Genomic DNA, 27,500 nt, shown 5'->3' with positions numbered 1-27,500 from the left:
ATTAAATAATTAAATCTCATTATGCCAACACTTACCCCATTTACTGCCCACAAGCACAGGACACGCTGCATGTAAGGTTCTGGCGTCTTCACTTCCGTTCCTCAGCAGGTTGAACCACAACACCGCCGTGCCCTGCGGACCCGAGCGCAGTTTACGGTAAGTTACCGTGCTTCACCGCGTCTGGAGACGAAGCTGCTTCAACTCACCGTCTTCGGCCGGAGAGCCGCTCCGGCGTCCGGGAACACCGTCGCTCCGCCGATGTCCACGTCGCTCATCTGCAACAGAGCGGCTGGCCGTCAGCGACCTGAAAGCGGGGATCTGCTCCAGTGCATCTAATCATTTGTTTGATTATACTTGCTCACGTAGATTAGGAGCGTAGCGATCCGGCCTCCTCTCAGCTGAAAGTCCGAGTCATTGGTCAGCTGGGGAGAGATTTAAGTGCATGCTCCGTTACTCATCTTCTAACCGGATAACAGTAACACATATATATATATATATATAAACGCTGTACCTTTGAGTCGTAATGCGGCTCGTACTGGCCTCCGATCCCATAGTTGGCGATCTTTAAAAGAAGAAAGTGCTCATATGAACAGTGCGTTCTGGCTTCTGTCTGAAAGTTAAAGGAACCTCTTCTTTTTCAAAACATATAACCTAAAAAATCAGTACCCTAAACTGTGAAATATGTCGAATGCGGATCGTACGAACGAAAATCACATTTCAGCGATATGCAAAATATGCAAAAACAGCTTGGACTACGTTTAGCTAAAGAGTATTTTTGCTGTCGCTGGTAGCCGTTGACTTCCGTATTATTAAAAAATACAATAAAAAGTCAATTGCTACAAGTAGCTTTAATAAACATTCGTGCAAAAAAATAATAATAATTCCACACTTTTAAAATAGCGCTTCAAGTATTTCAACAGAGCTTTTTTTTATTATTATTTATTATTAATCGTGACTAATTCTTTTAATTATGTTTTATCATCATGCATTGATTTTCATTGCTTTTATTGTCTTCGCTGGAGATATGGCCGCAGACGCCGCTGAAACAGTAACTTTCCATATTATTAAAAATAAATCAAGCAGTCAATGAACCATGACTTTTTATGATCGTCACACGTTTTCTGCTTCTTCTGTGAAATAAACATTTCGGTTTTGTTTTTGGACACCAGAAAAAAAATGACAGAATCTAATGTCCATGAAACTGGGTTTTAGCTTGAGACTGCACAGATAACCAGGGGTTAAAAGATAACAAATGCAATTGGATCAATAAGATGTGACACATATAACACAATAAATAAATAAAAACAACAACAACAAAAATTAAACAAAAATAAAATAAAAAAATTATTTATAGAGTCTTCTATTTTATTTTTATTTTATATATATATATATATATATATATATATATATATACAAATTATATATAATATATAAATAAATACAATATATATATATATATATATATATAACTTATTTTAATATATATATATATATTAATATATATATATATTAAATTAATATATATTTTAATTTATATATATATAAAATTACAATATAAATATATACAAAAAGTCATCTGGTTTTAAGTTTTAAAACCATTTTTAAAATTACATTTATTGATTTATATAATTATAATATGATTTATATTGTCATTAATCTATTACACTCAAGCACCTTTAGTTTAACAATTATTACTGCATTTGTTTTAAATGAATATAAATAAATTAGCGAGTGGTAGAATCAATAGACAGCACTTTAAAGAAGTGAAGTAAAGCACACTCGCTCTGAGTTGAGGATCTTCATCGTGGTCCCAGTGAAGCTGGACTGTAGTGCTCTTCTATGCACATGGACCTGAAAGTCTGACAATCGACTTCCAAGTCACGAAGGACTCATTAATCGTAGGGCAGTGGTTTGTACCTGGAGCTCTTCTGCGGTCTGCAGCTGTAGTCCAGAGACGGAGGAGATCCTCCGGTTGATCTGAGAGATCACGGGATCTTCACGCTCAGAGAGCCAGCGCTGAGAAACAAAGACCACAGACACTTCAGGAACGAACTCGGAGTCTATCAGAGGAACTTCGTTTGTTTAGAAGCTTGGGGATCCAAAACCAGATACTCGTGTTCATTTAAAAACACTAAAAATGACGTTTTGAAGGTCAGTGGTTGCAATTCAATCATTTAAGCTACATTTATTAATAAAATTTCTTTTCCGCTAACGTTCTGCTAAATTTGGTGAGCGTAGCATAAATAAACGACTCAATTTGTTTTTAATTTAATAAAAAAAAAATCAGTGTGAATTAACACATACATCTTGTGTGAGTCATTTAATAACTCTATTCTATTAGGAATTGCATTAGATTTTATTTAGTTGTCTGATATTTTCTCGTCAGAATTGTGTGAGAAGTTCCACCTATAGTAAAAATAAATAAATGTATATATTTATTAATTGTCTCGTTTTATTGAGCGCTGATTTTTGATCACGGCATTCAGCAGCAACTAAATGTTTTTCAAAAAGAGGCATAAGCGTAAATGTATTTAATGTCTATTAATGTTTAATATCATTAATATTTGTCGTTCTTCAATATATATCAACTTTAAATAAATGATTTAACAACCTGAAAAAAAGATGTTGTCTTAGTAATTGCCATAAAAATCATCCTTTTGGGTCTAAACATGAGGAAAAGTTTAAAGAAAATCACTCATGTTTCTAAAGGATACTTCATACCCCAAATTTTTTTTTTTTTTGGGGGTTTTAAATATGTATGAAATTCTGCAGGACACAAAATAATTGATCAGATATAATTTCCTAACAGCATTAATTTTAATTGAACACATCCTATCTGACCCCAAACATTTCAGTGCTAGCGTATCATTTTAGAAAGGATTTCTATTTGAAATAAATGCTCTTCTTTTTAACATTTTATTCATTTAATTAATTCTAAAAAGATATCACAGGTTACAAAAAATATATTAAACAGCACAACAGTTTCCGGCACTGATAATAAATCAGTATATTATTATGATTTCTGAAAGATCACGTGACACTGAAGACTGAAGAGTAATGATGCTGAAAAATCAGCTTCGCATCACAGAAATTAATTAGATCTTAAAGTATACTGAAATGGAAATTTATTATTTTAAATTGCAATTTTTTATATTAAATTGCATTTTTCATGCATTTTTGATCAAATAAATACAGCACTAGTGAACATAAGAAACATCATTACATAAACATATTACAAATATATTTATATATATATATATATATATATATATATATATATATATATATATATATATATATATATATATTTTTTTATATATATATATATTTTTTTTTCCTAATCAAAAGCTCACACATAAAGTTATTAAATGCCTATATATATATATATATATATATATATATATATATATATATATATATATATATATATATATATTTTTTTTTTTTTTATCATGGAAGTGTGTGTAGATCTCGTACATTTTTTGACACGAGAGATGCAGCAGAAACCTTTTTCCAGAGACTGGATCAATGACTTTAGCTCTGGAAAGCTACAAAGAAGTATTGGAAAACTATTGGATATTACTCATCATTAATAATACATTATTTGATATTAAAAAAAACGGCACTAACTAATTATTAATAATAATTCCCCGTCCTACACACACTTTCACCTTTGGCCTGGCCAGTGTTTTGATGACGTCGATCTCTCCTTCAGAAAGGAAGTCGTGGTATCTGAGGATCTCAGGCTCGTCCCACTCCACTTCCTCTCTGAAGATCATCAGCGGGTTTCCTCTTCCTGTCCTGTACCTGCACACCAGCTTCCTCTCTCTTTGAGGTGTCTGGAAACCGTAAATATATATATAACATTCATATATGCATATTATTCTTGTTTGCTGGCCCTAAACTGTGGGATGGATACCAAATGTTATTAGATCCTTTGTAAAGATGTTAAAGTCATATATTTGTTTAATGAGGCCTTCACTATTAAGGGTTTGAGCAGATGCAGCCTATTCCGCTGTGCATGCTGTGTGCTATTTTTATTTATTTATTCGATTTGATTTGATTTTACCATACAGCACTTTGGTGCACGCACTCTGTGGTTTTAAAGTGCTTTATAACTACATTTTCATTGGATTTAATTCATTTTACGTACAAAACTGGAAAGAACTTTCTCAAGTCTGGTTAGCTGACTTTAAGTAAGAAAATATGGTGTTAACATTAGCACTGTAAACACATAAATGATGCACTGTTAATTTCCTCCCAGGAAATTATGACATTCATTTTATTTAGCCTCAAAACCTAATATAAATTGCAAAATTATACATTCTAATTTAAATAAATAAATAAATAGCACCCTTTTGTTCGCAATGTATTGCATTGAATTTCTAGGGTTAATGGAAACGTCTGTAAACGTAACAATTTTCCGCCACTATTTTTAATGGACTTTTATTACTAGCACATTATGATATATTTATGCGTATTATGAGTTTGTACAGACTTTATTGTGAATATATCTTTAAGGCAAAAACATATTGGCAGAACGTAAATGTACACATTACAGTAATTACAATAAATAGGTAACTACATTGAACCTATAACCTTATTACCTAGTATTTTTCTCATGTAATTACACTGTAATTACACTGTAATTACACAACGGCTACCTTCTGTAAAAGCAATACAACCAAAACACTATTGCTTTTGGTCACTTTGAGTTCAGCTTAGATCTGATGACATTCGTATGAAAATACGCAGAAATACAGAAAAGAGAATCAACTCAGACCTGATCAATAATGCAAAACAACCCTTTCTAAAAGCTGAGTTTTGACAAAGTGAAACAATGGGGCGTGCTCGTGTTAAAATGGCCAGATAGTGCGTGAGACTAATTTTAAGATTCAAATATATATGCATAATAAAATACTAATAGCATGTAAAAATGGGAGTGTTGTTTGCAATATAAGACCAAATCATTGATCTTTTAAACCTCCAAAATCAAGATTGTCCACATGGATGTCTAACGTTAACAAATACGAGTAATATCAAGGTTATAAAGAGATCTCCTCACCATCTTAAGCCTCTTTCCAGTGCACAGGTCCTCATATGTTCTGCCCGTGGAGCTGTGTATGCTCAGGTCCCAGGCCTTAAGGCTCTGTGAAGCTTGTGTAAAGCTCAGGATGAAGCAGATTTCTCTCAGAGGCCTCTAAGAAAGATGCATGATCAACGAGCGTGGATTAGTGCATGTGTTTCAGGTGACGTACAGTATTTACAGTATCACGCATGGCGCTTTAGAGAACCTACTGTGATATGTGCGAGAGCGTTGATTTAAAGTCTTCATTAAACCACAGAATTCTTCAAATAATGTCAACAAATAAACTAGTTTGTCCTGCATCACATGAACCATTCTCGAATTAAGCATTTTAATATTGTATAATTAAATTTGTATATTATATTTGTTACATATACTTACATTTTATATATATATATATATATATATATATATATATATATATATATATATATATATGGTGAAAAAGTCAAAATGTCCACAACACAAGAAACTTTATTTCCATAAAACAACTTAAAATGAAAGTAAAGTATTTTAGAGTAGTTTTCAGAGAATAAAACATGTTTATTTAGAATTTTACATATTAAAATATACAAAAGAATAAGGAAGAATATAACATTTTATTGTGTTTTAAATGAGAACAAAAATCTTACGGACAAATGGGTAAAACCTAAGATAGTGCAAAATTAAAATGACAACTCATTAGTATTTGTGTTGAACGTAATTAATCTTTTCATGCGTCATAAATAGATTGTTGTTGTAAACATGCAAGATTGTTACACTGCGTGACATTTTAGTGATACATTTAGTGCATCAAGGAAAATGTATAATATTTGTTTTAAATTGCAAGTCATTTAAATAACACTTTTTGTTACACTTTTATTCTGAGCATAAGAGGCAGATATATGGCGGGGTATCTCTGCATTAATTAGCCTTTATATAAACTCACCTTGCCCAGATATCAGCTGAATCCCTGCCAGCCGACGAGAAAACGATGCGAGCTGGAAAATAACCTCATCTTTAGTAACGACAGCTTCTTCACCCTCGTTGAGTTTCCTGAGGGTCTCCTCCATCCAGAGGACAGAATAATAAGCGCCCGATTGAGAAAGGAGATCGTGGCGATGTGGAAAGTTTCATCTGGATCAGCGTTACGTTGTGCTTCGTTTCTGAAAAGAAACACGTGTCCGAAACTAAACGAGATTGTTTCTTCTAACACATACTAGTCTCTAGATGTTACTGGGAACGTGTGCAGCCTTGAGCTTAATATGTGAAGATGGAGAACAAATAAAGCCACCGTGAAACCTACCAGAAAATAAGGAGATGTTCCTCGGATCTAATCCGTACATTTCTTGCAGTCGAACCAAAGCCATCACTACACCGTCTACGTCTTCTGAGCTGGGAAGAGTCTGAGCGGCAGATCTAAGGCTTGCCAAAGAGTCTGTAAAACAGGAACATCACTTTTTCTTCTCAAGCCACTCTTCAAGGAGTCATTTTACGTGATGTGTTATGACCTGAGCAACGCAAAGATTGATAGCACGATCTGTTATTAGAAAACCGTTTCTGAACATATGCGTTCGTGTCCTTCTCCTCAAACCTTCTGCATGTCTTCCTTCGATAAGTTCCCAGACAGCGGCCCAGACTTGATGCAAGTTTCTCACGAGCTGAAACGCTGCAAGAGGATTGCTGATGAACTTCTCGGGATCTCTGGGAGGCTCCTCAAAGTCGTCCTCAAGCAGACTCAGAGCCCTGAGAAGTAAATGATAGCGATATAAAAACAAAGAAACACTGAGAGATGTGTTACAGCAAACACAAAACACACATCACAATTATTAAACAGTTTCATTTTAACCCTTAAAAAGTGGATTTAACATTTAACTTTTTATATTTAAATGTTCTGAAAATGATAAATTCACGGGAATAGTACAAAAGCAGGTAGTGTTTTGGTAATGCCTATATACTAAAAAAGGACAAATTATTGTGAAAGATATATATTTTTGTGCTCAAAAAACTAGGTCGTACATGAAGAGAAATATTTAAAAAATGACAACGGAGAGATGTTTTAGAGTAAATTTCAACAATCAGCCACAGAATAAAGCAAGCAGCAAACGAAGGGATAAGATTTTATGTATTTACACCAGATGGCACTAATCTGCCTCACACACACACACACACACACACACACACACACACACACACACATATAGAGCTAATATTTTTTATAATATAAAGAAATAAATGATGAATAATCTAGAGGTAAATATACTTTAATGCCACGAAACTACTTCAAAATACTATATATAGCTGAACTAAAATGAGTATGAATGGAGCAAAGAGCATGAAGAGCAATAAAGTGTTCATTTAATGAACTATATTTTATTACGGAAATATTAGGTACTATAGCAATATAACCGAAATTTGCATGCTTCATTTATACCACGCTCTTACAAATAAAGGTGCTTGAAAGGTATCATATCAGTATGAAGTTTCAAATTTGACACTTTTAATATTTAAACAGTTTGTAATCCTAAAAAGGCGACGCTACTCCTCAGGAGATCTGCTTGGCTCTCCAGTGCTTCTACATAGTCACCAAGACTTTCGGCAAACTCTCTTTTGATGTCGATGAGCTGAGTCATGTGATCTGCAGACAGCGTTTCATTTTGAACAGGTATTTTAAAACCGTGTGCACGCTTGAGATTAGAGTTAATAATCACCCCGCTGATTTATCATCTTACTGTGACACCACGGACTGACCGTGGCGAAGAGTAGAACTCTCACAGCAACGCAGAGGCTCCAGCACACGTTGAGAACAACAAAATCTTCCACTTTGTCTCCATTTCGTAGCGTTAGATGAGCTGAGCGTTCAGTCTCCTGTTCGGGGAGAAAACTATACTCTGTGTCTGTGTGTGTGGTCAGACCCTCAAGAAAACACATTACAGCTGACTGAACCATCTCTTATGAGCAGACGAGCTTATAACCACGACAGGATATAAATCAGGTAATCACACCAGGTGTCATCCCCAGACAACAGAGAACTGTGGTTGCATCACCTGTTTACAGCAAAAACATTACAGTATTTGATTGAGAAAGAGCTCATTAGAGAGGCGTTCTGTGCTTGTGGTTTCACAATATCATAATCTTGTGGTTATTTCTGTATATCTATACACACACACCTTATGCACAAACCTTCAAAGTACACTTTTGTGCTTTGAAAGGGTTTCTATATCAAAATGAAGACATAGCCATGTTCTCGAACTCTGTTTGTATCAACTTTTAAGTGTGCATTAATTTGATGTTCTGTATATTTACTGTGGCAAAACGTACAGGACAAAACTTTTACTTTGCTATAGGCTTTTAATATTATTTTTCATTTATATAGCACCTTTACATCGCCCGAGGGTCGCTTTACAAGTCAGGTTTAAAAAACAGAAACAAATAAAAAGGACAGAAGGCATACCAAGGGATTAAAAATGACCATTACAAGCGGTCACTTACAAAGCTAGATTAGAGATACAGGAGAATTTAGCTGAACGTATCCATAACAGGGTGCAATTTACAACTGAAGAGTAATATTCAGAGAAAAAAAAAGGAGGTTTTAAATGAGAGAAGGGTGGATAGTTGATGGGTGTCTTAGAAAAAGAATATCACAAAACTGAAAGACCTGGCTCCACATAGTCACACAGGCCTATAAATATGGCTGTTACAATATGCAAATAATAATTGGCCCAGAAAACTAATTCTGTAATTTACACCTTCATGTCTCTGTAAACCCTTAGTTTTCACTTTAGAAGCACGAGGATGATACAGCTGTCAAATTACACATAAAGGCCTATTCATTCTTCCTCATCAGACACCAGCAAAAAGCTGACTAATCATGTTTATTTGGTGAAGACAAACTCAACCAATGGCGGTAGACTCAAACAGTCGGTGTTTGTCTGTGTGGTGTGAATTATCCTTAAAAGTGCCATGAAGTCCCTAAACACTCGTGCGCTATTCCAAGCCTTCTGGATTTATTCATTTGATTAATGTCAGGGTTGCCAGGTTTTTAAGAGAAAACCCGCCCAATCATCAGTCACAGCTCAGCCAAGAAGCTGGAATTCTGCGTTCTAGTTAAAACTAGAAATATTTTAGTTACGAAGACCCATCGATCTGCTTTAGAGGGCGTGTGATAACCCTCGAATGCGTATAGGTATGTTTCATGTCACATTAATTGCGGATATGTCTGATTTACAGAGCTTCAAAATAATGGCGCCATCCACCAGCATTACCGAGCTTGGAAGTAACCAAGCTTTTTACAAAACTCTGACTGTGTTTGTCTGGAAGAAGAAAGTCATATACACATAGGAGTAAAATATGGGTAATTTCCAATTTGGGGTGTACTATGCCTTTAAGTTGTCAAATAAGCTACATTATGTATAATGTAAGACAACATCAAATCTGATTTCTCAAATAAATTCACTAGCTCGTCATGAGCAGCGGTCAGCGACCGGCGAGACTGCAAGTGTTTGCGTCTTTGCTGACGTCTGAGTCCTCAAACAAAGAGCTCGCTCACGTTTGTTTGTCCAGGACACTCAGCATGTCAGTACACAGGAGCTGAACCGTCTCCTTCAGCATGTAGAAGGAGATCAGCATGGGCAGCTGGTCAGCCATCCTCTGCACCACAATCTGAAAGATAACACAGAGCCACTAAGCAACTTCTCTCTAAAACGAGGCTTCGGATTCATTCCTGAAGACTAGATGTACCTCATAATACGCCTGCAGCATTTCACTGTACTTGCTTTTTACGTCAAGGACAGGTAAACGCTCTTCTGAAAATTTCTCAGCGCTAATCTCGTTCAGGAACTTCAAGTAGATGGGATCTTGAGTGTAGACCATGCTTTCCATTTCAAACTGATCCATGATCCGCTGCTCCGTTTTGGCTTGCTGGCTCGACTGAATGTTATCGATTTTGTTCTATGATGAAGAAGTACAGAAGAACAAAAAGTCAACTGACAGAGTTTTTGTACAATTGTTTCAAAAGTTCCCTTTTTGAATGTTGCTGTATGGATACTCCTGAAACCTGGTTTATTCACGTTTGTGTAGCAGCACAAACCAATTATATTTAAGTTTGCCAAAGGGGTGGGGCCAGCAGCTTTATAAGTTAGCTCTGAGAGCCATTTCATCATAATTTACTGCTTCAGCTTCAACGAGTCAATCTTACAAGTCCTACAAGCTTGTAGAGGAGTAGGAGTGTGCTGAATACTTCCTCCCAAAGGATTCAGCGTGGGCCAGTGTGGACAGCAAGCTGAATCATTATCCTCTTGAAGTCCATGGAAGATCTTGGCTTACACAAGAGTCCGGCCTGAAGCAATACCCTCACACAAACTTTGCTTATAGCACGGTACTGTTGAGGCATTCTCATAACGTCTTGACTCAATGAGAGATACAGTTTCAAAGAAATCCCTCGTTGCTAACGCGATGCACCGCCTCGCTATCAGTCTAAATATTCTAATAAATGGTGCTCCTACCTATATAGCAGTCCACCCTTCTTATATGGGCTGTAGACCATTTGTTTGGGTCTCAGGTTTCCAGGCCTAGGCTATGGCTTTGGGATACATGAGCAAAATTATCTCAGAAACTTTGTAGTTGCTGAAGGCTTGCATTCCCCTCTGTAATACTGGCTAAGCTCCTTTGAATCTCCACTCTGTTGGAAGCATGAAAAATGTATTTCTTATCAAAGCTGAACAGGGTCTAAAGGGTGCTGATGTGCATCTGCATATCAGAAAATTCTAGCAAAGAGTATTTCTGTACGTGAGGTGGAAATCACACCTAACGCCACGATTTGGCGTAAGGCTCCTAGAAAATCTAAACAAAACAGCAACAAACTCAAAATAAACTAAAGAACATCTGTAATACTTTAATTTGTATACTATAAGCTGAGCTCAAAACAATTAGTTCATACGCGACTTAAGTCAAGTTATGTGCTTTATAATAAGTGGACACTGAATCCCCTCTGTACAGCAACTTTTCAAATATGAAGAATACATTGCAATTTTACTTTTAGGTAAAACCACCATTTTTTATTGGCAAATACGGAGTAATCTTTAATGCAGCAGTGATATTTAGAAGAGCAGGGTATGTTTCTGAAACATTGCTGAGAAACGTCAGAATTGTTGAGAATGATGTCTTTAAAAGTAAAGCAAAAAAGACAACATTTTATGCTTGATAGTTCAGGTATGATACTACTATCACATTCTGTTGGATTAATGCCCAACTGGAACATAAAAAAATGCGGACTTGTACCTTTAATGGTATTGAGCAATTGCTACGGGTTTTGAGTCATCCACACGTTCTGCAAAATCATTCTCAAGATCGTGAAGTTGCTGAAGCCGCAGTTCCCTTCCTCTGTAATTTGGCGTCTATCTTAACTTTCAACTTGTTGGGAGCAAGAGGGATATTTTTATATGAAGAATGATAACATAATTTTGCAGTGAACAAAAGTTCAAGGGCGCTGATATTCACCCAACAGTACTTTCACTGTTTGTATCTGCTTATAAACAGTTACTCAATATTTACTAGTTTATTAAATAATATAATTTTGTTAGCTTAAAGCTGTTACTTGAATATCAGCATATGATATTTAGAATGCAATGACAGGATGTCTTGTTTCATTAAGACTCTTCATTCCACTTGAATTCAGTCTAAACTGGACAAAACATATTTTCCTTTATTGAACAGCTCTCCAATGATAAGGACTTGATTTTATCGTTGAATTTTGCCACATTCGTGAGAGCAGTAGCCTGTTATGCGAGCACGCTTAAATGATATTGCATTGCACTTAAAAAGGAAAAAAGAAAGCAAATGCAATGAGCTTTGAAAACAAAAACTAAAAGTGAGAACACTGATGAAATGTTTCGGCTATGCCATCATCTACAGTAGAGTGCAATCAAGTCTGATGTGACAATGTTTGCTCTATACGCTTAACTGTTTTATTTATAAAACACTCTGTGATTTATTCATATAAAGATCACATATGTTTGAATGTTTTGATATGTTTAGACATTGTGGCAATAAATTAAGAAAATGCATTTTATTAGCATTGCCCAATTTCCAAAAATTACGATACGTTTTCTTTCTTGTTTATTTTAGGCTTTAAATTAAAAAATTAAAGTGGGATTTCAGTGTTTGAGAAACTTTTATTGATTCAATAAAGGTTCGACAAAGTATTGTCTTTTGTTGGGATGGGCGTCAAAGATTTATTGCATCTCATGCCCGCTTATGAAATAATGTCCGTGGTAAATGTGTAAACAATATTGTATATGCATTGTTGCATTATTTATATTAAACAATACAACGCAGTTAGTAATAGCGCAACATGAAACTGAATGTATGCATCGGCCCTCAGACTCACTCGCAGAAAAAAGGTGATTTGACAATTTTGGGCCTCAGTTAGTGGCTCAATTCTAACATAGTAAACTAACTATTAGGCGCTATTTTGGTTTCAGGAATCACAAGGTGGTTTTTGTTTAGCATGGTGGATTAATTACTAATATGCTACAGTACTTGTCAGTAGTGAGAACTGGTCCTAAACCAAAGTGTTCCCCGAATTACATCACTTCTGTGGATTCAGCCTCAATAAAAACGTAGGAAGCATGGAGTTGATCAAATTCTTCCATTTTAATGAGGAATAGTTTGGCTCTGGGTCCTGTGAGGTCCAGTCGCCACACTCTTCCATCGCATTCTTCACTTCCTACAACTGCTTTTAATCTGTCTGCCAAGCTGGCAGGATTTGACGATGATGAAATAAATGAATGTAATAAACTGCAACAGATGCCCAGGTATGATATTGTGGTAGCATTGGAGTTGCATTAAAAGTAATGTGAGTACATAATCAGATAACTTCAGATACCAAAACTAATTCCAGGCAAAGCAAGATTGCTTTTGTGAATGCCATAAAAATTAGCATTACAGCAATGTCTTTTCATTTTGAATTGGCTGTATAAAAGATAGAAAAATAGCAGAGGCACTTTCACTGTGTCACATCAACTTTTAATTACAATGTTTCATTGTTTGGAGAATTGAGAATGATAACTAAAAGCGCAGAAAATGAGAGCTGGCATTGTCTTGGTCTAATAAAATCATAATATACACAATAATATATAACTCAACAGTACAGCAGCGACTGAATGCTAGCCCAGATAGTCATGCATGGACTGTACATGGAGACTGATATATTTTGATCGACATCCCCAGCCCAAGGGGAAATGGGCTTTGTATGTAGATAAATAGCTAATTCCTAAGTTAATAAAAGATAACATCTTAATGTGCTTGCACAATAATATATCCATCTAAATATTACACACTGAATTTTCAACGTGTAGTTTAACTCTTTGCTGCTGATCTTCAATAAACCAACCATATTAAGAAAAAAATACTTTGAAGACAACCATTTGTAGTTAGTCATTTAAACATTGTAATGCATTACTTTAAAGTATCTTTCCTGGAATACTACAGTAAGAAATACATATGGAATAAGGAGCATGAATTATATAGGGATATATAGCCTATAGACTAAAAACTAGCGAGCCACCAACGTTGAGGCCAGACTGTAGGGTGATCATAGTCTCAATATATTTCACATTTATATGAATTGCCATTTACAAATCCTATTTTTAATATGACTAACGTAGATCCTGAGGAGTTTGACAGCTAGACATTTAATAGCGTTTATTGTTATCCAAGAGCGTCTGTGTAGAGAAAAGAAGGAACACTTCAGAGAGAATGTAAGAATCTGAAACAAAGAGCATTTTCAAGTTAGATTTTTTAATTTCAATTCACAGCCTCGAATGAGTTTGGGTTTTGGCTCTTCATGACAACATACACACATTAAGAATTGTACTAAAATGAAACTTAAGGGAAGCTATGATAAAAGATATATGATATGTACTTACTTATACATAAAATGTCTGGGAGGATACAAAACTGGAAACGAATCGCATGAAATACGTGTTCTAAGATAATTTGGCATTAATGTTTCGTGTTTTCGGATTCACTATGCTTTAAAGGTAATTTTGGCATGCCTGGTGCTTATAGATCAAACACTATGTGCACATGATGTCATCATTTCACATTCTGTTTTCCTAGTTCACACTGCGAAAAATAATGGTATCAATATTGCATCATAAAACCTTTAATGCACTTTGAAACCTGTGCTGCTGTTGTGTAAATGATCTGCCAAAAGCACAAAAAGTTCTTTCTGAAAAATGGTAGTAACACTCTCCTGCCACAGTCAAAGTATGGAAAAAGTAATGTTTTCTTTAGATCAAATCCCTGAAAGCCACATTTTAAAAATTTTCAGTTTCTGTGGCTCTCCACCAGAGGTGAATGTCCTGTCATCGATCTCATGTTGTCTCGCTACCAACACATGACGGAATTCTCGGCGGAGAGGAATCACTTTGTTCTGACAACGGCCGAGCGTTCTTTCTCCCGGTCTCTGTCTATGAGGTCTGGCTTGGTCAGAATGGCTGTGTGAATGAAAAAATCTATTCTTAAAAATATGCATTGGCTGATCAATGTGCTGAAGGATATTAGATGTTGCAGTGAGATGATCGTCTTCACACAAGAGTTCTCATGCCATCAGATCCACTTCAAAGTATTTTCAATGCTTCGGGTTGTTGCACGTCTGTTATATAGACCACTTACCATGTTGATAGTCTCTTGCTTCTCAATAAATTTCAGGATCAGACGCTGATCTATAAGACATGCAGACAATATATGTTACTGGATACATAAGATAGATGTTACTGGAACCTGAGTGCATAATCAGATTCTACTGCCCACCGTTTTCCAACATCCCGGTTGTTCCCTTGCATCAGACCCGGCGATCCTATAGATCGACCAGGGTAAGGCCCACAGACATCAGCTGACCTGATCTCTAAAGTGATGAGGCCACTGCCAGATTTTCACCCCTTTCCAAGCTTTGCCAACCTGTTCTGGCCATCACACTGCATGATTAAATATGGCTGAATCGCGTTTACACACTTACCGCCACTTTATTAGGCACACTCTTCCAACTGCTCAAGAAGCTAAATTTCACCAGCCATCCACATGTAAGCAACTCAATGCATTTAGGCATGTTGGACATGGTCAAGACGGGTCTGCCGTGAAAGTTCAAACCCGAGCATCAGAACGCATAAGAAAGGATTTAAGTGACTTTGAACGCAGTATTGTTGTTGGTGCCAGATCGGGCTGGTCTGAGTATTCAGAACTGCCACGATCTACTGCATTTCTACACACAACCAACTCCTTGGGCTTACAGAGAATGGTAATCCAAAAAAAGAGAAAACATCCAGTGAGCAGCAGTTCTGTGGGCTCACGCCTGCTGATGCCAGAGGTCAGGAGGAGGAATGCTGATCCAAATGGTCGCTCATAGAAAGGTGCACAGTAACTTAATCACAAAATAATCTCAAGCACCCGTAGGTATGCAGGAAGACTATCCTGGAACATCACCAAACCTTGAGGCAGATGGGCTACTGTTGAGCAGAAGACCACACTGGTCCCACTCTGCCAGCTGCAACAGAAACTGGAGGCTACGATTTGCACAGGCTCAACAAAAATTGGACAACAGAAGATTGGAAAATCGTCGCTATGGCCAACAACATGAAATATGGATCCATCCTGCCTTGTATCAACAGTTCAGGCTGGTGGTGGTGGTGTAATATATTCTTCTTGGCACACTTTGTGGGGCCCAGTAGGACTAACTATAATTGGTCATGCAGCCAACTTATAATGTGAAGCCAAGGACTAGTGTCCAACTCAGGACTACAGTGTACCCATCTCTGATGTCATTTGTAGCAGGAAACAAACCATGCAGGAAGCTGATCCATCTGTAGACTTGAATACATGACAAGGAGTTCACTGCAACAAATGGCCTCTATAGTCACTTTGACTCAATCCAATAGAGCAATCTTGGGATGTGGTGGAACGAGATTCGCATCATGGATGTGCAGTCATCAACCTGCAGCTATGTGATGTTATCCAAATTAGTCGTTTCACATAGGATTAAGGCAGTTCTGAAGGTGTAAACTGGACTGCAATTAGGTGTGTACCAACAGTAGTCAGGAGTGTATAACTTATGCTTTTTCCACTGCACTAGATACACTGTGGCTCACCAACAGGGACAGATGGCTCAGAACTCATTTTACTTGCAGTCATTTTACTAAAGAAAAAGACAACCTGATCAACCAACAATTTCACGTGAGAATAATTAACAAGGGGCCTAGATTCTTGATAATGCCTGGGACATTTCTGTGCTTTCTGAAGCCTTCCAAATAGCACAGCACTGCTGCCATTTCTTTCTTGGAAAGCCTGCAATTGTTGCCTCAACTTAAATGCCACTGATATGGATGATAAAACAGGCAAACAAACAAACTGCCCATAAAGCACCTCCAATGCCCTAGACTTAAGAACCTACTCCAACATCCATGAGAGCTGCTATAAAGGCAGAGGCCTCAGCTGGTTCTAAACCACAATAATGCACCATCCTAACAGCTGAAAAGTTTTATAGTAATCAGCATTATGTGACTATTCCTCTAATGGAAAATGAATTGAAATCCTAGAACTCACCACTTGAAAGATCCACCTATGGACTTACAGAGGAAGTACCATATAGGAAAGGTACTGGCGTAAGAGATTCACCAAACTAACTGCACGATAGATTGTCCTATCTAGGAAACACTGAGCTCAGGATGATGTATGTAAATTACCACAAAGTTAGTCCATCCAGAATCAAAATCTCATTTGCCTTGGTTCATGGTCGAACTTCATCATGGCCAAAAGCACTGTCAGTAACTCACGCTATGCAACCCAGGCTGTTACCCATTGCACACAGCACCCACTGGAAGAACTCTGCACCTAATAACTGATAACTAGTAGAGGACTTTCCGGTATGAGCCACATTTTAATGGGACCAAAGAAACTGAAACAAATGTACTTAATACAGTATGTACATTGCCAGCTTAATTTATGCTTTTACCAGAACGGGTTACCAATGGTCTGTGAAGGAATCCATCGCACGCAGTAAAGAGCTGATAATGAGCGCAATGAGTTACCGCTATAACATCTTCCGCGATGATCACCCGCATTAATGTCGCTGAGACCAATCCAATTCGAATATCAAATGGAAACGCTTTTTTCATGCCAACCGCTCTAGCTTCGGAAGCCTTGTAAAAATGTTGAAGGGGTGAGATACAATTCATTGCACTTATACTAAAACGCTTGACAAGCGAATTATTATTATTGATACACATGATATTCTGCTAAAGATCATTGCTGAACAATGCTTCTTTTTTTACAGGTCAAAGCTTTTATTAGATTGGTCAAGTTTATCAATAAAACTAAAAGATGAATGAATTTTAGAGTTTTACTCACCTTCTTTCAACGGTTTTTCAACTAATGAAGGATCTCGACTCAGTGACCTGCTCCTTCTGAGATAAACGCAATTTCTGTTCTCTATTTACCAAGAGCAGAAACTGAAAAGGGTGCTTTAAAATGTCAGAGAACCGAAAATATAACCAGAAATTACAGCTTTTTCAACTAATCAACAGTGCTTTTTTTCATATTTCTTCTTAATACGTAAGACAGAAAGAGCTTCCAGCTGACTCCACTCTGCGCGCCTTCAATGCAGCTTCCAGATGATCTGAAGACAACCTAATAACCTATGAGAACACAGATGCTGGGACAAAACACACTCAGCGCTGCACACACTCACACACACACATATGAATATGCACTTACTACTCTCCTTGGCAACGTAATCTGCATGGAAGCCTTAACACAGAGAGCTTTTCCCAGAAACTCTGGTCTCCATCAGGCTTACGAGTAAATGGCAACGCTAAGTCTTCTGAATGCCAACTGAGCTTAGAGATCAACCTGATCACACGGATTTAATACTTCCTCTGCAAATGGTTGTGAACTCTCTCTCTTCATTCCAATAAACAAAAATGCACAAGGTTTTATTTGAATCTGTAAATTTATACCCTTTATACATATTCTATTGCTTTTAATGAATCATTTTGAAATAAAATTTATGTTATCATTTTATAACATTTGAATGATCTTTCATTAGTGTTTAAAAGATTAGAAACAAAGATTGTAACCTTTTTTTTTTATATTAAAAATATAATTTTTTTTAGTATGATATGCAGTAATTAGAGCAATAGGATAATCTATAAAAATGATTCTGAAACACAGAAATACATAAATGTATACTATCTTTCTTGTAAAGAATTATCAGTGTCTTCAACGAATTGTGAACATCATCACCCTGCTGAAAGCTAAAGGAGACGTAATCTGAAATAATCCATGCTTAAACTGAATGGCTTTGGAGAAAACCAAGAGAAAAATGAAAAGGCAAAATGAATGAGATGAATTTTTCTTTTATAGGCTTCCAAAATGATATGCTCTACACAGTTTATGTCTACAAAGCGTAAATTGGCAACTAAAGTGCCAGGATCAGTTTATAGTTTCATCATAATCAAGATTGAAATTTGAGGTAAACTAGCTTATATAAAAAGACTCACTACTGAGGAAAGTACAGATCCTACTATCAAGATAGATATATGAGTTATAAAGACAGATTACAGTAGAAAAAAATAGTACAGAAATAATACACTTTTGTCTCTTATTTGAACTCACTTTATAATGAGATGCAAACTAGTTTAAACATTGCATATATATGTCAACATACCTTGATACTATGATAAAACGTGAAGTAAATATTATCAACCAAAATTATTTTGTTTATACAATTTATGAATGATGCAGCTATATGATGTCGGTAAAACTTAGAATTACACAACATCAAGTTGAGTTGATAATAGACTGGTGATTTGACCAAAATCTGTAAAGCTGTGGCCAGGAACTGTGTTTTGCAAGAAACAGCATTAGATATAAAATTATACAAAAAATCAATCAGTCAATCAGTAGATTTATTACATTTTTGACTTTGTATTTCAGTAGATATGAAAAGGTGCCAAGCAATGCAAATGAAGCACTGTTGTTAGCAGTTGGATACATATTACTGCAAATAAAAACAACTGTACATTTATATTCCGATGATACTATTAATTTGGTGCATACTGCACTTGAGCTTAACAGATATTCATTAACTATACAAAGTATTAATTTAATTTATGGCAAAGTGAAATTTGTGGATTAAGTAGTTAAATGTAATTTAAAACTTATTTAACATTATTAAAACAATAATGGATAATTGAAAATACATTTACATACGCTGAAAAGAGTTGCCGCTGTCAAACAAATTATAACATTCCTCTGTAAATTAGTGAGATTTCAATAAAACTACTCAGTGCTTCCTGAGCAGCGTCAAACGGGCTGGTTTTTGTATCGCAAAGGTTTATGCTAGTTTATCGCCTGAGTCCTGAAACAGAGTCGCTTCAGCCGCCATATTCCACTCCAGGACACCTATATGTCGGTACACAGTGAGCTGAACTGTCTCCTCTGAAGATGTAGAAGGAGATCGCATGGGCAATAATAACATCCTCTGCACCACAATCTGAAAGATAACACAGAGCCAGTCACAACTTCTCTCTAAACAGGCTGGATCACCTGAAGGCATCAGATGTACTCTCTATGATATTGCGCAGATTTCACCGTACTTGCTTTACGCCAGCACAGTAACCTTCTTCCGAAAATTCCCTGCGCCAATCTTGTTCAGGAACTCAAGCAGATGGGATCTTGAGTGTAGACCATGTCATTTCAAACTGATCCATGATCCGCCGTTCCGCTTGGCTTGCTGGCCTTCGACACTGAATGTTATCACTTTAATTAAGTAGTCATCAAGTGGCACGAATCGTGTTCGGGAGGCAAACTGACTTTGTACAATTAACTTGGTTTTCTTCGCCATGTACACACTGCACTCTTTTAGTGCTTCATCCCACAGGTCAAATTAAGAGCACATTTACCTGGGTAGTGTTTGAGAAGAACAGGCAGTTTTGGAAACACTGATAAGACATGTCATTGAATCTGCTGAGAGTGATGTTCTAAAAGAAACATAAAGAAAAAAAACAGTCACAATTATGCTTGATAATTCATATAGGAGCTAATGCACATTCTCATTACACAGTCATCCTTTGATTTCATAAGTTCAAGTAAATGAAATATGCGCTAATGTACTTTTTGCACGGAATTGAGCGATCTGATGGCTGGCTCTTGTTTATCCATACTTATTTTAAAATCATCTCGGAAAATTCTGTAGTTGCTGAAGCCGCGTTCCCTTCCTCTGTAATTCTGGTTAGTTTCCATTCAACTCTTCAACTGTCAATCAAATCGTGATAAAAATATGTTTCTGGAACAAGTTTAAGAGATGTCTGTGCATTAGTAGTGGGGCTGATTCATTGCATCATCCATTCATAACATTTACTTCCATTCAAAATGGCTTACTGTGTTTCGCTGTGAGATAAGAGTCTAAACAAGTTTACTAAATATTAGTTTTTGATGACCAAACATAATTAAGGCCTGAATATCAGCAGGTAAATGCAATGTTATAAAAATGTACTGACAGGCTTTAAACGCTGGAGAGATCGCCAATCCATTTGACCCGGCCCGGAGCTTGAAATAAATATGATGTTCTTAATGATCAGCTCTCCTAACGAGCATGACTTGATCTTATCATTGGAATTTGCTAATATCTGGGTAGGTAAAAGACACAACATAATTATATGGTTAATGTTTTGAATAAAAATAGCAGGTCAAATTATTTCACAGTTTTTATTTTTTATTTTATTTTTAACTGTGCCTTGGCCTCAATAAACTTTAATTCTGTTCTCATATAGATTGGAGAGATTTTTTCAAACTTAAGCTTCTTATTTTTTGGCTTTTGAGACAAAGCAGCCTTTTCAGTCAAAGGCTGAAATGCTCAGCCATAAATTTCATGTTATGCTAAAGATGCATGGTGAAGCAACATAGTAATAATATGTGTGCTTTATAGGTCCATTACACATGAACAGGCACAATACATACATGGTTAGTAGGTGAGCACTTGGTCCCTAAACTAAAAGTGTTATGCATCTAATTATAAAGACAGCTTCATGTATTACCATGTGGATTCAGTCCATTAATAATTCTGATACATGAACTTGGCAGATTCTTTGGTTGATCAAATTTTACTTAATGATAGCCAGTTTGGCTCCCTTGGGGTCCTGTGGAGGTCCAGCTTCACACTCCTTCCAGCTATTCTCACTCCCATTACAACTGCTTTTTTTATCTGCTCTACTGCTTCTGGGCAGGATTTCTGACAATTATGAATAAAAATGGATGTAATAAACCCAGCAGATGCCAAGTGGATGTTAGGCGCGAGTGATTAATAGTAATGCTATACGATTTGACAGATTCTTTGAAGTAACTAGCATAGTAAACTCTGTTTGCCAACCTAGGGGCGTGATAGCGAGTGATGGGTGCTCAAGTCACCACTGACAATGTGATATTTGGGATCACGTGGTCACTTGAGATGTAGTTAAGAGTACATCACATAAGATAGATTGTGGGATTCTAATTTGCCAGAACCTTTTCTGTGTCATTCTGTAAATTATTTGGATGGATGTCTTGTGATCAGTCTTTGTTTCACCCACTGCTGTTGCATCCGGGAGGTCCGAAGGATGGCGTGTCACAGGCCAGAACCCTCAAAGATCTGGTCTGGTGGTGGGTGTAGGGCAGAAACTGTATTTCACCAATAAGAAGTTCTGTAAGTTCCCGGCCTTTTTACCAAAAGGTCTTCTTCTTGCCATTTAAGAGATATGGAAGTTGTCCTAGCGTCTTTATCTTATGATGCTTTTGCTTATGTTAGTCCACAAAGATCCAATCAAAATGAGGCAAAACTTTGTCCACCATAACGGTCGTAGGAGCCCCGCCATAACATTGACCCTAGAATGTGCTGTCCACTACACTAGTAATGTAATGCCTTACTTTTTATTTTTTGAATTACAGTTATTAATTGTTCCCTTTCAGTCCGTCACTACAATGTTACATCGACTGACTCCAAGCCACTCCCTGTACATACAGGGACGGTCATCCACTCATTCAGATTTTTGTTTCGGATCATTCTGAATGTGAATTAGAAGGAAAAAGAGGATAAAAGATGCTGCTGGACTCTTGCAGCGCCATTCCCTTTGGGATCTGTGCGCTTACTCCCAGTTGTTCCCGTTGGTGAACTCTGGTCCTCCATTGCCTTAGTGTTTGGACTAATCTGAGAAGTCTGTTACTGTCCGGTTATCTGGATTGCAGGAGTTGGGAAGGTTAATGAATTGAGTTCACTTTGTTTAAACATGCTCAACTGTCAGCATTGTGGCCTCAATTTCGCAACACAGTTCAGGTTGTGGCGTTTTCCATAGGGGACCCCATGACATCACTCGACGTAACGTCATAGTGACTGACTGAAAGGAACGTCTTGGTTACGTATGCAACCTTGAGGAGGGGATGGAGATGTTATGTCCCTCTTGACACAATCTTGTGCTGAATTCTCAGCTCCTCAAAACAAAACCTGACTTAGGCTGGATGCATGCCAACCATCTTATACACCCTTATATGTACGGGGGAGTGGCTTGGCATGCAAAATCTAGTCTCCACCCTCATTGGCCTTTTCTTCTAAAACTCAGAGGTGATTGGGGCTCCTGAGAGTGAGACATCTCTATTCCCTCCTTCAGGGAACGAGGATTACATACATAACATACGTGTTTTGACTGACAGAAATGGGAGTATAGTGCAGAGGTGTCGTGTGTGAACATGATCTGTAGTTTATGTATATTATATATATACATATCTTAGTATGTATCTTAGTCTCTTAATTAATTTAAGATTTATGCTGCTAAAATAATGACAAACTTACTTTAATATGACTGACGAGATCCTGGGTGAGTTTAATGGAAAGACATTGAACGGTCGCTTTGTTTTCGCCCAAGAGCACTCTGGAGAGAAACAGAAGGAACATTTTGTAAAGTAAGATGAATAAAGTTTTTTTAAAAGTCTTTATTAATTAACAAAGACTATGTGGGCTGGACTGTATACTGCTTACATGAATAAATGTAGATGTGGTTTTGTGTTAGTATTTTTCTAAGCCTTTATAAAAACATTTTGTTCACAGATTTTTAGTAGTGCATGCTGCATAAACCAAACATGTCAACAAAAGTCAACATATAATTTCTTTAGATAGCAACCTGAAAACGTCATGATTTTGGAAAAAATCTCTCTCAATTGCTGTGGCCTCCTCCAGAGGAATATTGTCATCGATCTGTTGTTGTCCTCTACACTTCACCATGACGTAACCTTTGCGGAGAGGAATCACTTTGTTCTGGACAACGGCCAGAATGTTCTTCTCGGTTCTCCTGTCTATGAGGTCTGGCTTGGTCAGAATGGCTGTGTGAATGAAAAATTATTCTTAAAAATATGCATTGGCTGATCAATGTGCTGAAGGATATTAGATGTTGTGCAGATGATCGTCTTCATTACCAAGAGTTCTCATGCCATCAGGATCCACTTCTTGTGCCATTTTCAATGCTTCGGTTGTTGCAATGTCTATGTTACAGGGGACCACTACCAGGTTTATAGTCTCTTGCTTCTCAATAAATTTCATGATCAGGACGTTTGATCTATTAGACATGCAGACAATATATGTTACTGGATATATATAGATGTTACTGAACCTTGAGTGTATAATCAGATTCTACTGCCCACCTGGTTTCCAATATCCTGTGGTTGTCCTTGCACTGGGACCAGGCGATTCCAGGTAGATCGATCAGGGTAAGGTCACACACATCAGCTGACCTGATCTCTAAAGTGATGAGGTCATCACAGATTTTCACCCCTTTTCCAGCCAACTCGTTCTGGGCTGTAAACACACTGCATGATTAAATACGTGTTTATGAACATTTATATACTTTTAATTTGCCATGCACTCAATACATTATCACATATGAAACGCTTAGTCCATTAATGTGGTGTGAGTGAATACACAGTTATGTCTTACACAGAGCAGGGGGTCCATTTGTTTTTTGATTTCCGTTTATTTTTTTGTCACACTCCAGAAGGTGCGACAAGTCCAATCAATCACAGTGGTTTACTGAGGAAGGTCCTGAAGCAATCGACTATTTAAGAGAATCCCAGACAATACCCCAGATGCATAAACTTTTCTTCTAAAATTAGCATTTTTCTATTTATTGCCACTAAAAATAAAATAGTTATGATCATCAGCTGGAGAGCCTACAAACTGAAGAGGGCACTTCCTCTCAATTGTGTCTCTGTCTTTATGTTAAAGACTCTTACTTTGTAGTGTGTGTCTCCCCATTGTTTCTGAGTTCCTTGTTGCTCTGCCCTTATTAGTTCCTTGGCAATTGATTAACTTCTCCCCATTGTTATCTTATTGTCCTGTGTATTTAAAGCCCAGTTTGTGATTTATTCACTGCTGAGTATTAAATCTAGTTCTTACAAAGCTAATGGCCCTACTTGTTTTCTGGATTATGCCTCTCCCAGACCTACTTGCTGTTTTCTCAACCCTGCCCGGTTGTTGACCGCGTCTATCAATAACACACTGCATGGCTCATTTCAAACCACACTTAAAGGCTGAACTCTTCATTCATCCATTTAAAAGATGCTTTTATCCACGGATGTTTAAAAGATTAGGTGTCTTTGTGAAAGCTCTGTAAAATATCTAATCTGGGCATGCATCGTGTTTTGAAACCTGTCAGAATGAACTGGTTTTTCCAGCAATAGGCGTGGCCTCTTAAGGGATGAAATGCGGTCAGATTCCACACATGACTTCATGAAATGGTTACTAGACTTATATAAAGAAAATACTAAGGACATAAATTATAATGAAACCGTTATTACATTAAACCTGTTAATATGTTCATTTGCCAACACTCCCATTGGAGTTGTTTTATGTGCTTGTTATTCTGCTGGAAGATACAGTTACTTATACACCAGATTACTGCTTATGCAATAAAATAATCTGGTGAATAGGTCAGAGCTGTTACTACATTGTGAAATTTCTTTACTGACTGTTATGCATCAGTGACACAGAAAATGCATTTTATGAGTTTTACTCACCTTCTTCAACATGTTTTTCAACTAATGAAGGATCCCACGAATTCAACGACCTTCTCCTCGTAAGACAAGCGTGGCCTCTTGCCCGCTGAATGTATCTGCTGGCCATGAACCTGAAAAGGATCTGTAACATGGTTTAAATTTAGCTGTAGGAATCAGACGGAGCTAGGAAACAAATGGAGATTGCAAGCTTTTTCACTAACCTGTTGAATTGACCAATTCGTATTTCTTCTTCACGGTAAGACAGAACAGCTTTCCAGCTGACTCCACTGATTACGTTCCTCAGCCTCAGCTCTAGTGGACATCTAGTGACAATTCCTATCAACCATGAGTAAAAACACAGATGTTGACAAAACACACTCACACACACACACACTCACACACACACACACACGTATGAATATGCAATTTACCACTTCTCTTGGCAACGCAATTCCAGACAGTGCTTCCAACACAGAGCTTTTCCCAGAACTCTGGTCTCCGATCCACTACGATAGTCGGCAACGCCAAGTCCTTCTGAATGCCAACTGAGCGCAGAGTATCAATCAGATCGATGTACGGACGAATACTCTCCTCTAAATGGTTCTGAATCTCTCCTTTATTCCCTGACTGTAAAATTTAAAATGCATAATTTATTTGTTATTTTGCACTGTTATTTGTTTCAATCCACTCTTAAAATTTTTCTTTTTTTATCCTTTTTTTATTTTATTTGTCTCTATATTATGCCTGTTTGTATTAGTATTTTGGACAAAATTTACATTAGGTTACCATGCATTTACTGTTAATACACAGTGTTTTTAACTAGAGCACATAACAAGTAAACTGGGTCTACAAACGCATATACATTTATCCCCAATAAGTTAAAATTAGCTCAAGGAAAAATAAAATGTATCTGAGCAGACTTTCGTTTAAAGAAATATCCTTGTCTTCTACAATATCCTGCACATTGTTTTGAGCCAAGAAGATGATGAGAAAAAGTAACGCATGCCTAAATTGGCCATTTTCTGTGAAAAAAATTGGTTGGAAAAAATGTATAAATGTCCTTTGTCTAATCACAAACAACCTGTGCAGTGGTCTCAATTTATAGCGCTTCACACCCATAAGACTGAATTTGAAAATAAAGAACAGAAAGAACACTTTCACCAACTTTCAGAGAGAGACCTATATAAATAACTTTGCATAACTTTGCGTATGTATGAGGGTGTGCCTATTTCATACCTCCAGAACAGAACAGAAAAAACCTCACGGAAAACTAGCAACAATAAAGGAGCATCAATGTATTCGGTGGCCTTTGTACAGGCCATTTCTTGCTTGACAATGTGTGCTATGACATGTTTGCGCATCTTGCAATGTGCTACCCATGTAGCAACTGACCTAAAGATAAGCCCCCCCTTAGTAACTGTTGCAATCGTTTAAATAGTAGTATGATTGAAACTGTATATCCAGTCTTTCAACCTCTTTTTTTTTCTTGAAACACTGCTCTGTTTCGTTTCTGAATAAATCCACTACAAATCGATGAACCAATGACTTTTTTCATTCCTGAATCAATCGGCAGTTTGAACAAATACAAATGAATGAATGACTCAGTGACTTACGAACACATACTCTCAGAAATAGTTACTTACCTTGAATAAGTAATCACTCAGCATCCTTAAAAGAGTACATATTGTATGAATGTGTGCAGTATGTACTACATTTGCCATGTCGTCTATGACACATTACCTGCACTGCCATTCATGGATTCTTTCCCATGGCTTCATGGGATGGTACTATATCCATCTGATGCATATTTCAGAATAAAGCCTGAAGTAATAGGTTTGGTAAATACTGTGAATTTTAACTGTTATGTCCATAGAGGTCCATGGAGTCTTGTCTGCTTCCATTTTTTTAGTTTTTCCACAAACCTCAATGCAGCAGAACCCAGTTCAAGGCTCCAGGTCACATTTGATGTAGGTGAGCACATTTTCCTTACTCCCTCAATGTAGAGAAACAAATAGATTCTTACTTCAGAGCATTTAAAAGCATGGCAACTTCTCTTTGTTTGCCTAAGGAGGTCTGGTCTTGGCTTTTGCAATGTAAATCACATGGAAAAGCGCACAGTGTTTGTACTAGGTTATTGGGGACAGTGAACGTTTTCAAATCAGGCTCTCTCACTTTGCCTACTGAGGACGGAATTGATGAGAGTTATCGGCCCTTTGCGTCAAGGGTTAATATCTCTATCTGGGAAAAGTAAGGACCAGGAGGAAATCAGAATACTTAGGACACTGGCACCACGCAATCCTGTATTTTGGCAGATGATTATTGTTGCAGAGAAAGAAGATGAAACACTTTGTGACTTCTTTTA

General features: G+C 37.0%; 2 protein-coding genes, 1 long non-coding RNA gene and 1 pseudogene across 3 annotated transcripts in view; all 4 read right to left on the bottom strand.

The window, feature by feature from the left end:
* Window positions 1-2,850, bottom strand: part of LOC122326038 (prolyl 4-hydroxylase subunit alpha-2) — a 3,960-nt gene extending 1,110 nt beyond the window's left edge. The window contains exons 1-6 of the mRNA XM_043220708.1: window positions 2,842-2,850; window positions 1,918-2,016; window positions 512-562; window positions 363-422; window positions 207-275; window positions 36-132 (exon numbers count right to left, since the gene is read on the bottom strand). Of these exons, the coding sequence (XP_043076643.1) occupies window positions 36-132; window positions 207-275; window positions 363-422; window positions 512-562; window positions 1,918-2,016; window positions 2,842-2,850 (385 nt within the window). The remainder of the gene's footprint in view (window positions 1-35; window positions 133-206; window positions 276-362; window positions 423-511; window positions 563-1,917; window positions 2,017-2,841) is intronic.
* A 664-nt stretch (window positions 2,851-3,514) lies between these two features.
* On the bottom strand, window positions 3,515-5,122 carry LOC122326815. The gene is made up of 3 exons (XR_006247512.1): window positions 5,066-5,122; window positions 3,672-3,839; window positions 3,515-3,548 (listed from the first exon to the last, which is right to left on the bottom strand). It is a non-coding gene; the product is annotated as an uncharacterized LOC122326815 (long non-coding RNA).
* A 1,050-nt stretch (window positions 5,123-6,172) lies between these two features.
* Window positions 6,173-8,014, bottom strand: LOC122326037 (prolyl 4-hydroxylase subunit alpha-1-like; the record flags this gene model as incomplete). The annotated part of the gene is made up of 5 exons (XM_043220707.1): window positions 7,798-8,014; window positions 7,670-7,703; window positions 6,660-6,811; window positions 6,372-6,503; window positions 6,173-6,231 (listed from the first exon to the last, which is right to left on the bottom strand). Coding segments are annotated over exons 1-5 (594 nt in total), but the record flags the coding sequence as incomplete, so codon positions are not given.
* A 1,340-nt stretch (window positions 8,015-9,354) lies between these two features.
* On the bottom strand, window positions 9,355-26,805 carry LOC122326036 (annotated as a pseudogene).
* Between the last annotated feature and the right edge of the window lie 695 nt (window positions 26,806-27,500).

Source organism: Puntigrus tetrazona, chromosome 21 (assembly GCF_018831695.1).
Source record: "Puntigrus tetrazona isolate hp1 chromosome 21, ASM1883169v1, whole genome shotgun sequence".
NCBI lineage: Eukaryota > Metazoa > Chordata > Actinopteri > Cypriniformes > Cyprinidae > Puntigrus > Puntigrus tetrazona.
This window is presented reverse-complemented; position numbering and strand designations above follow the sequence as displayed.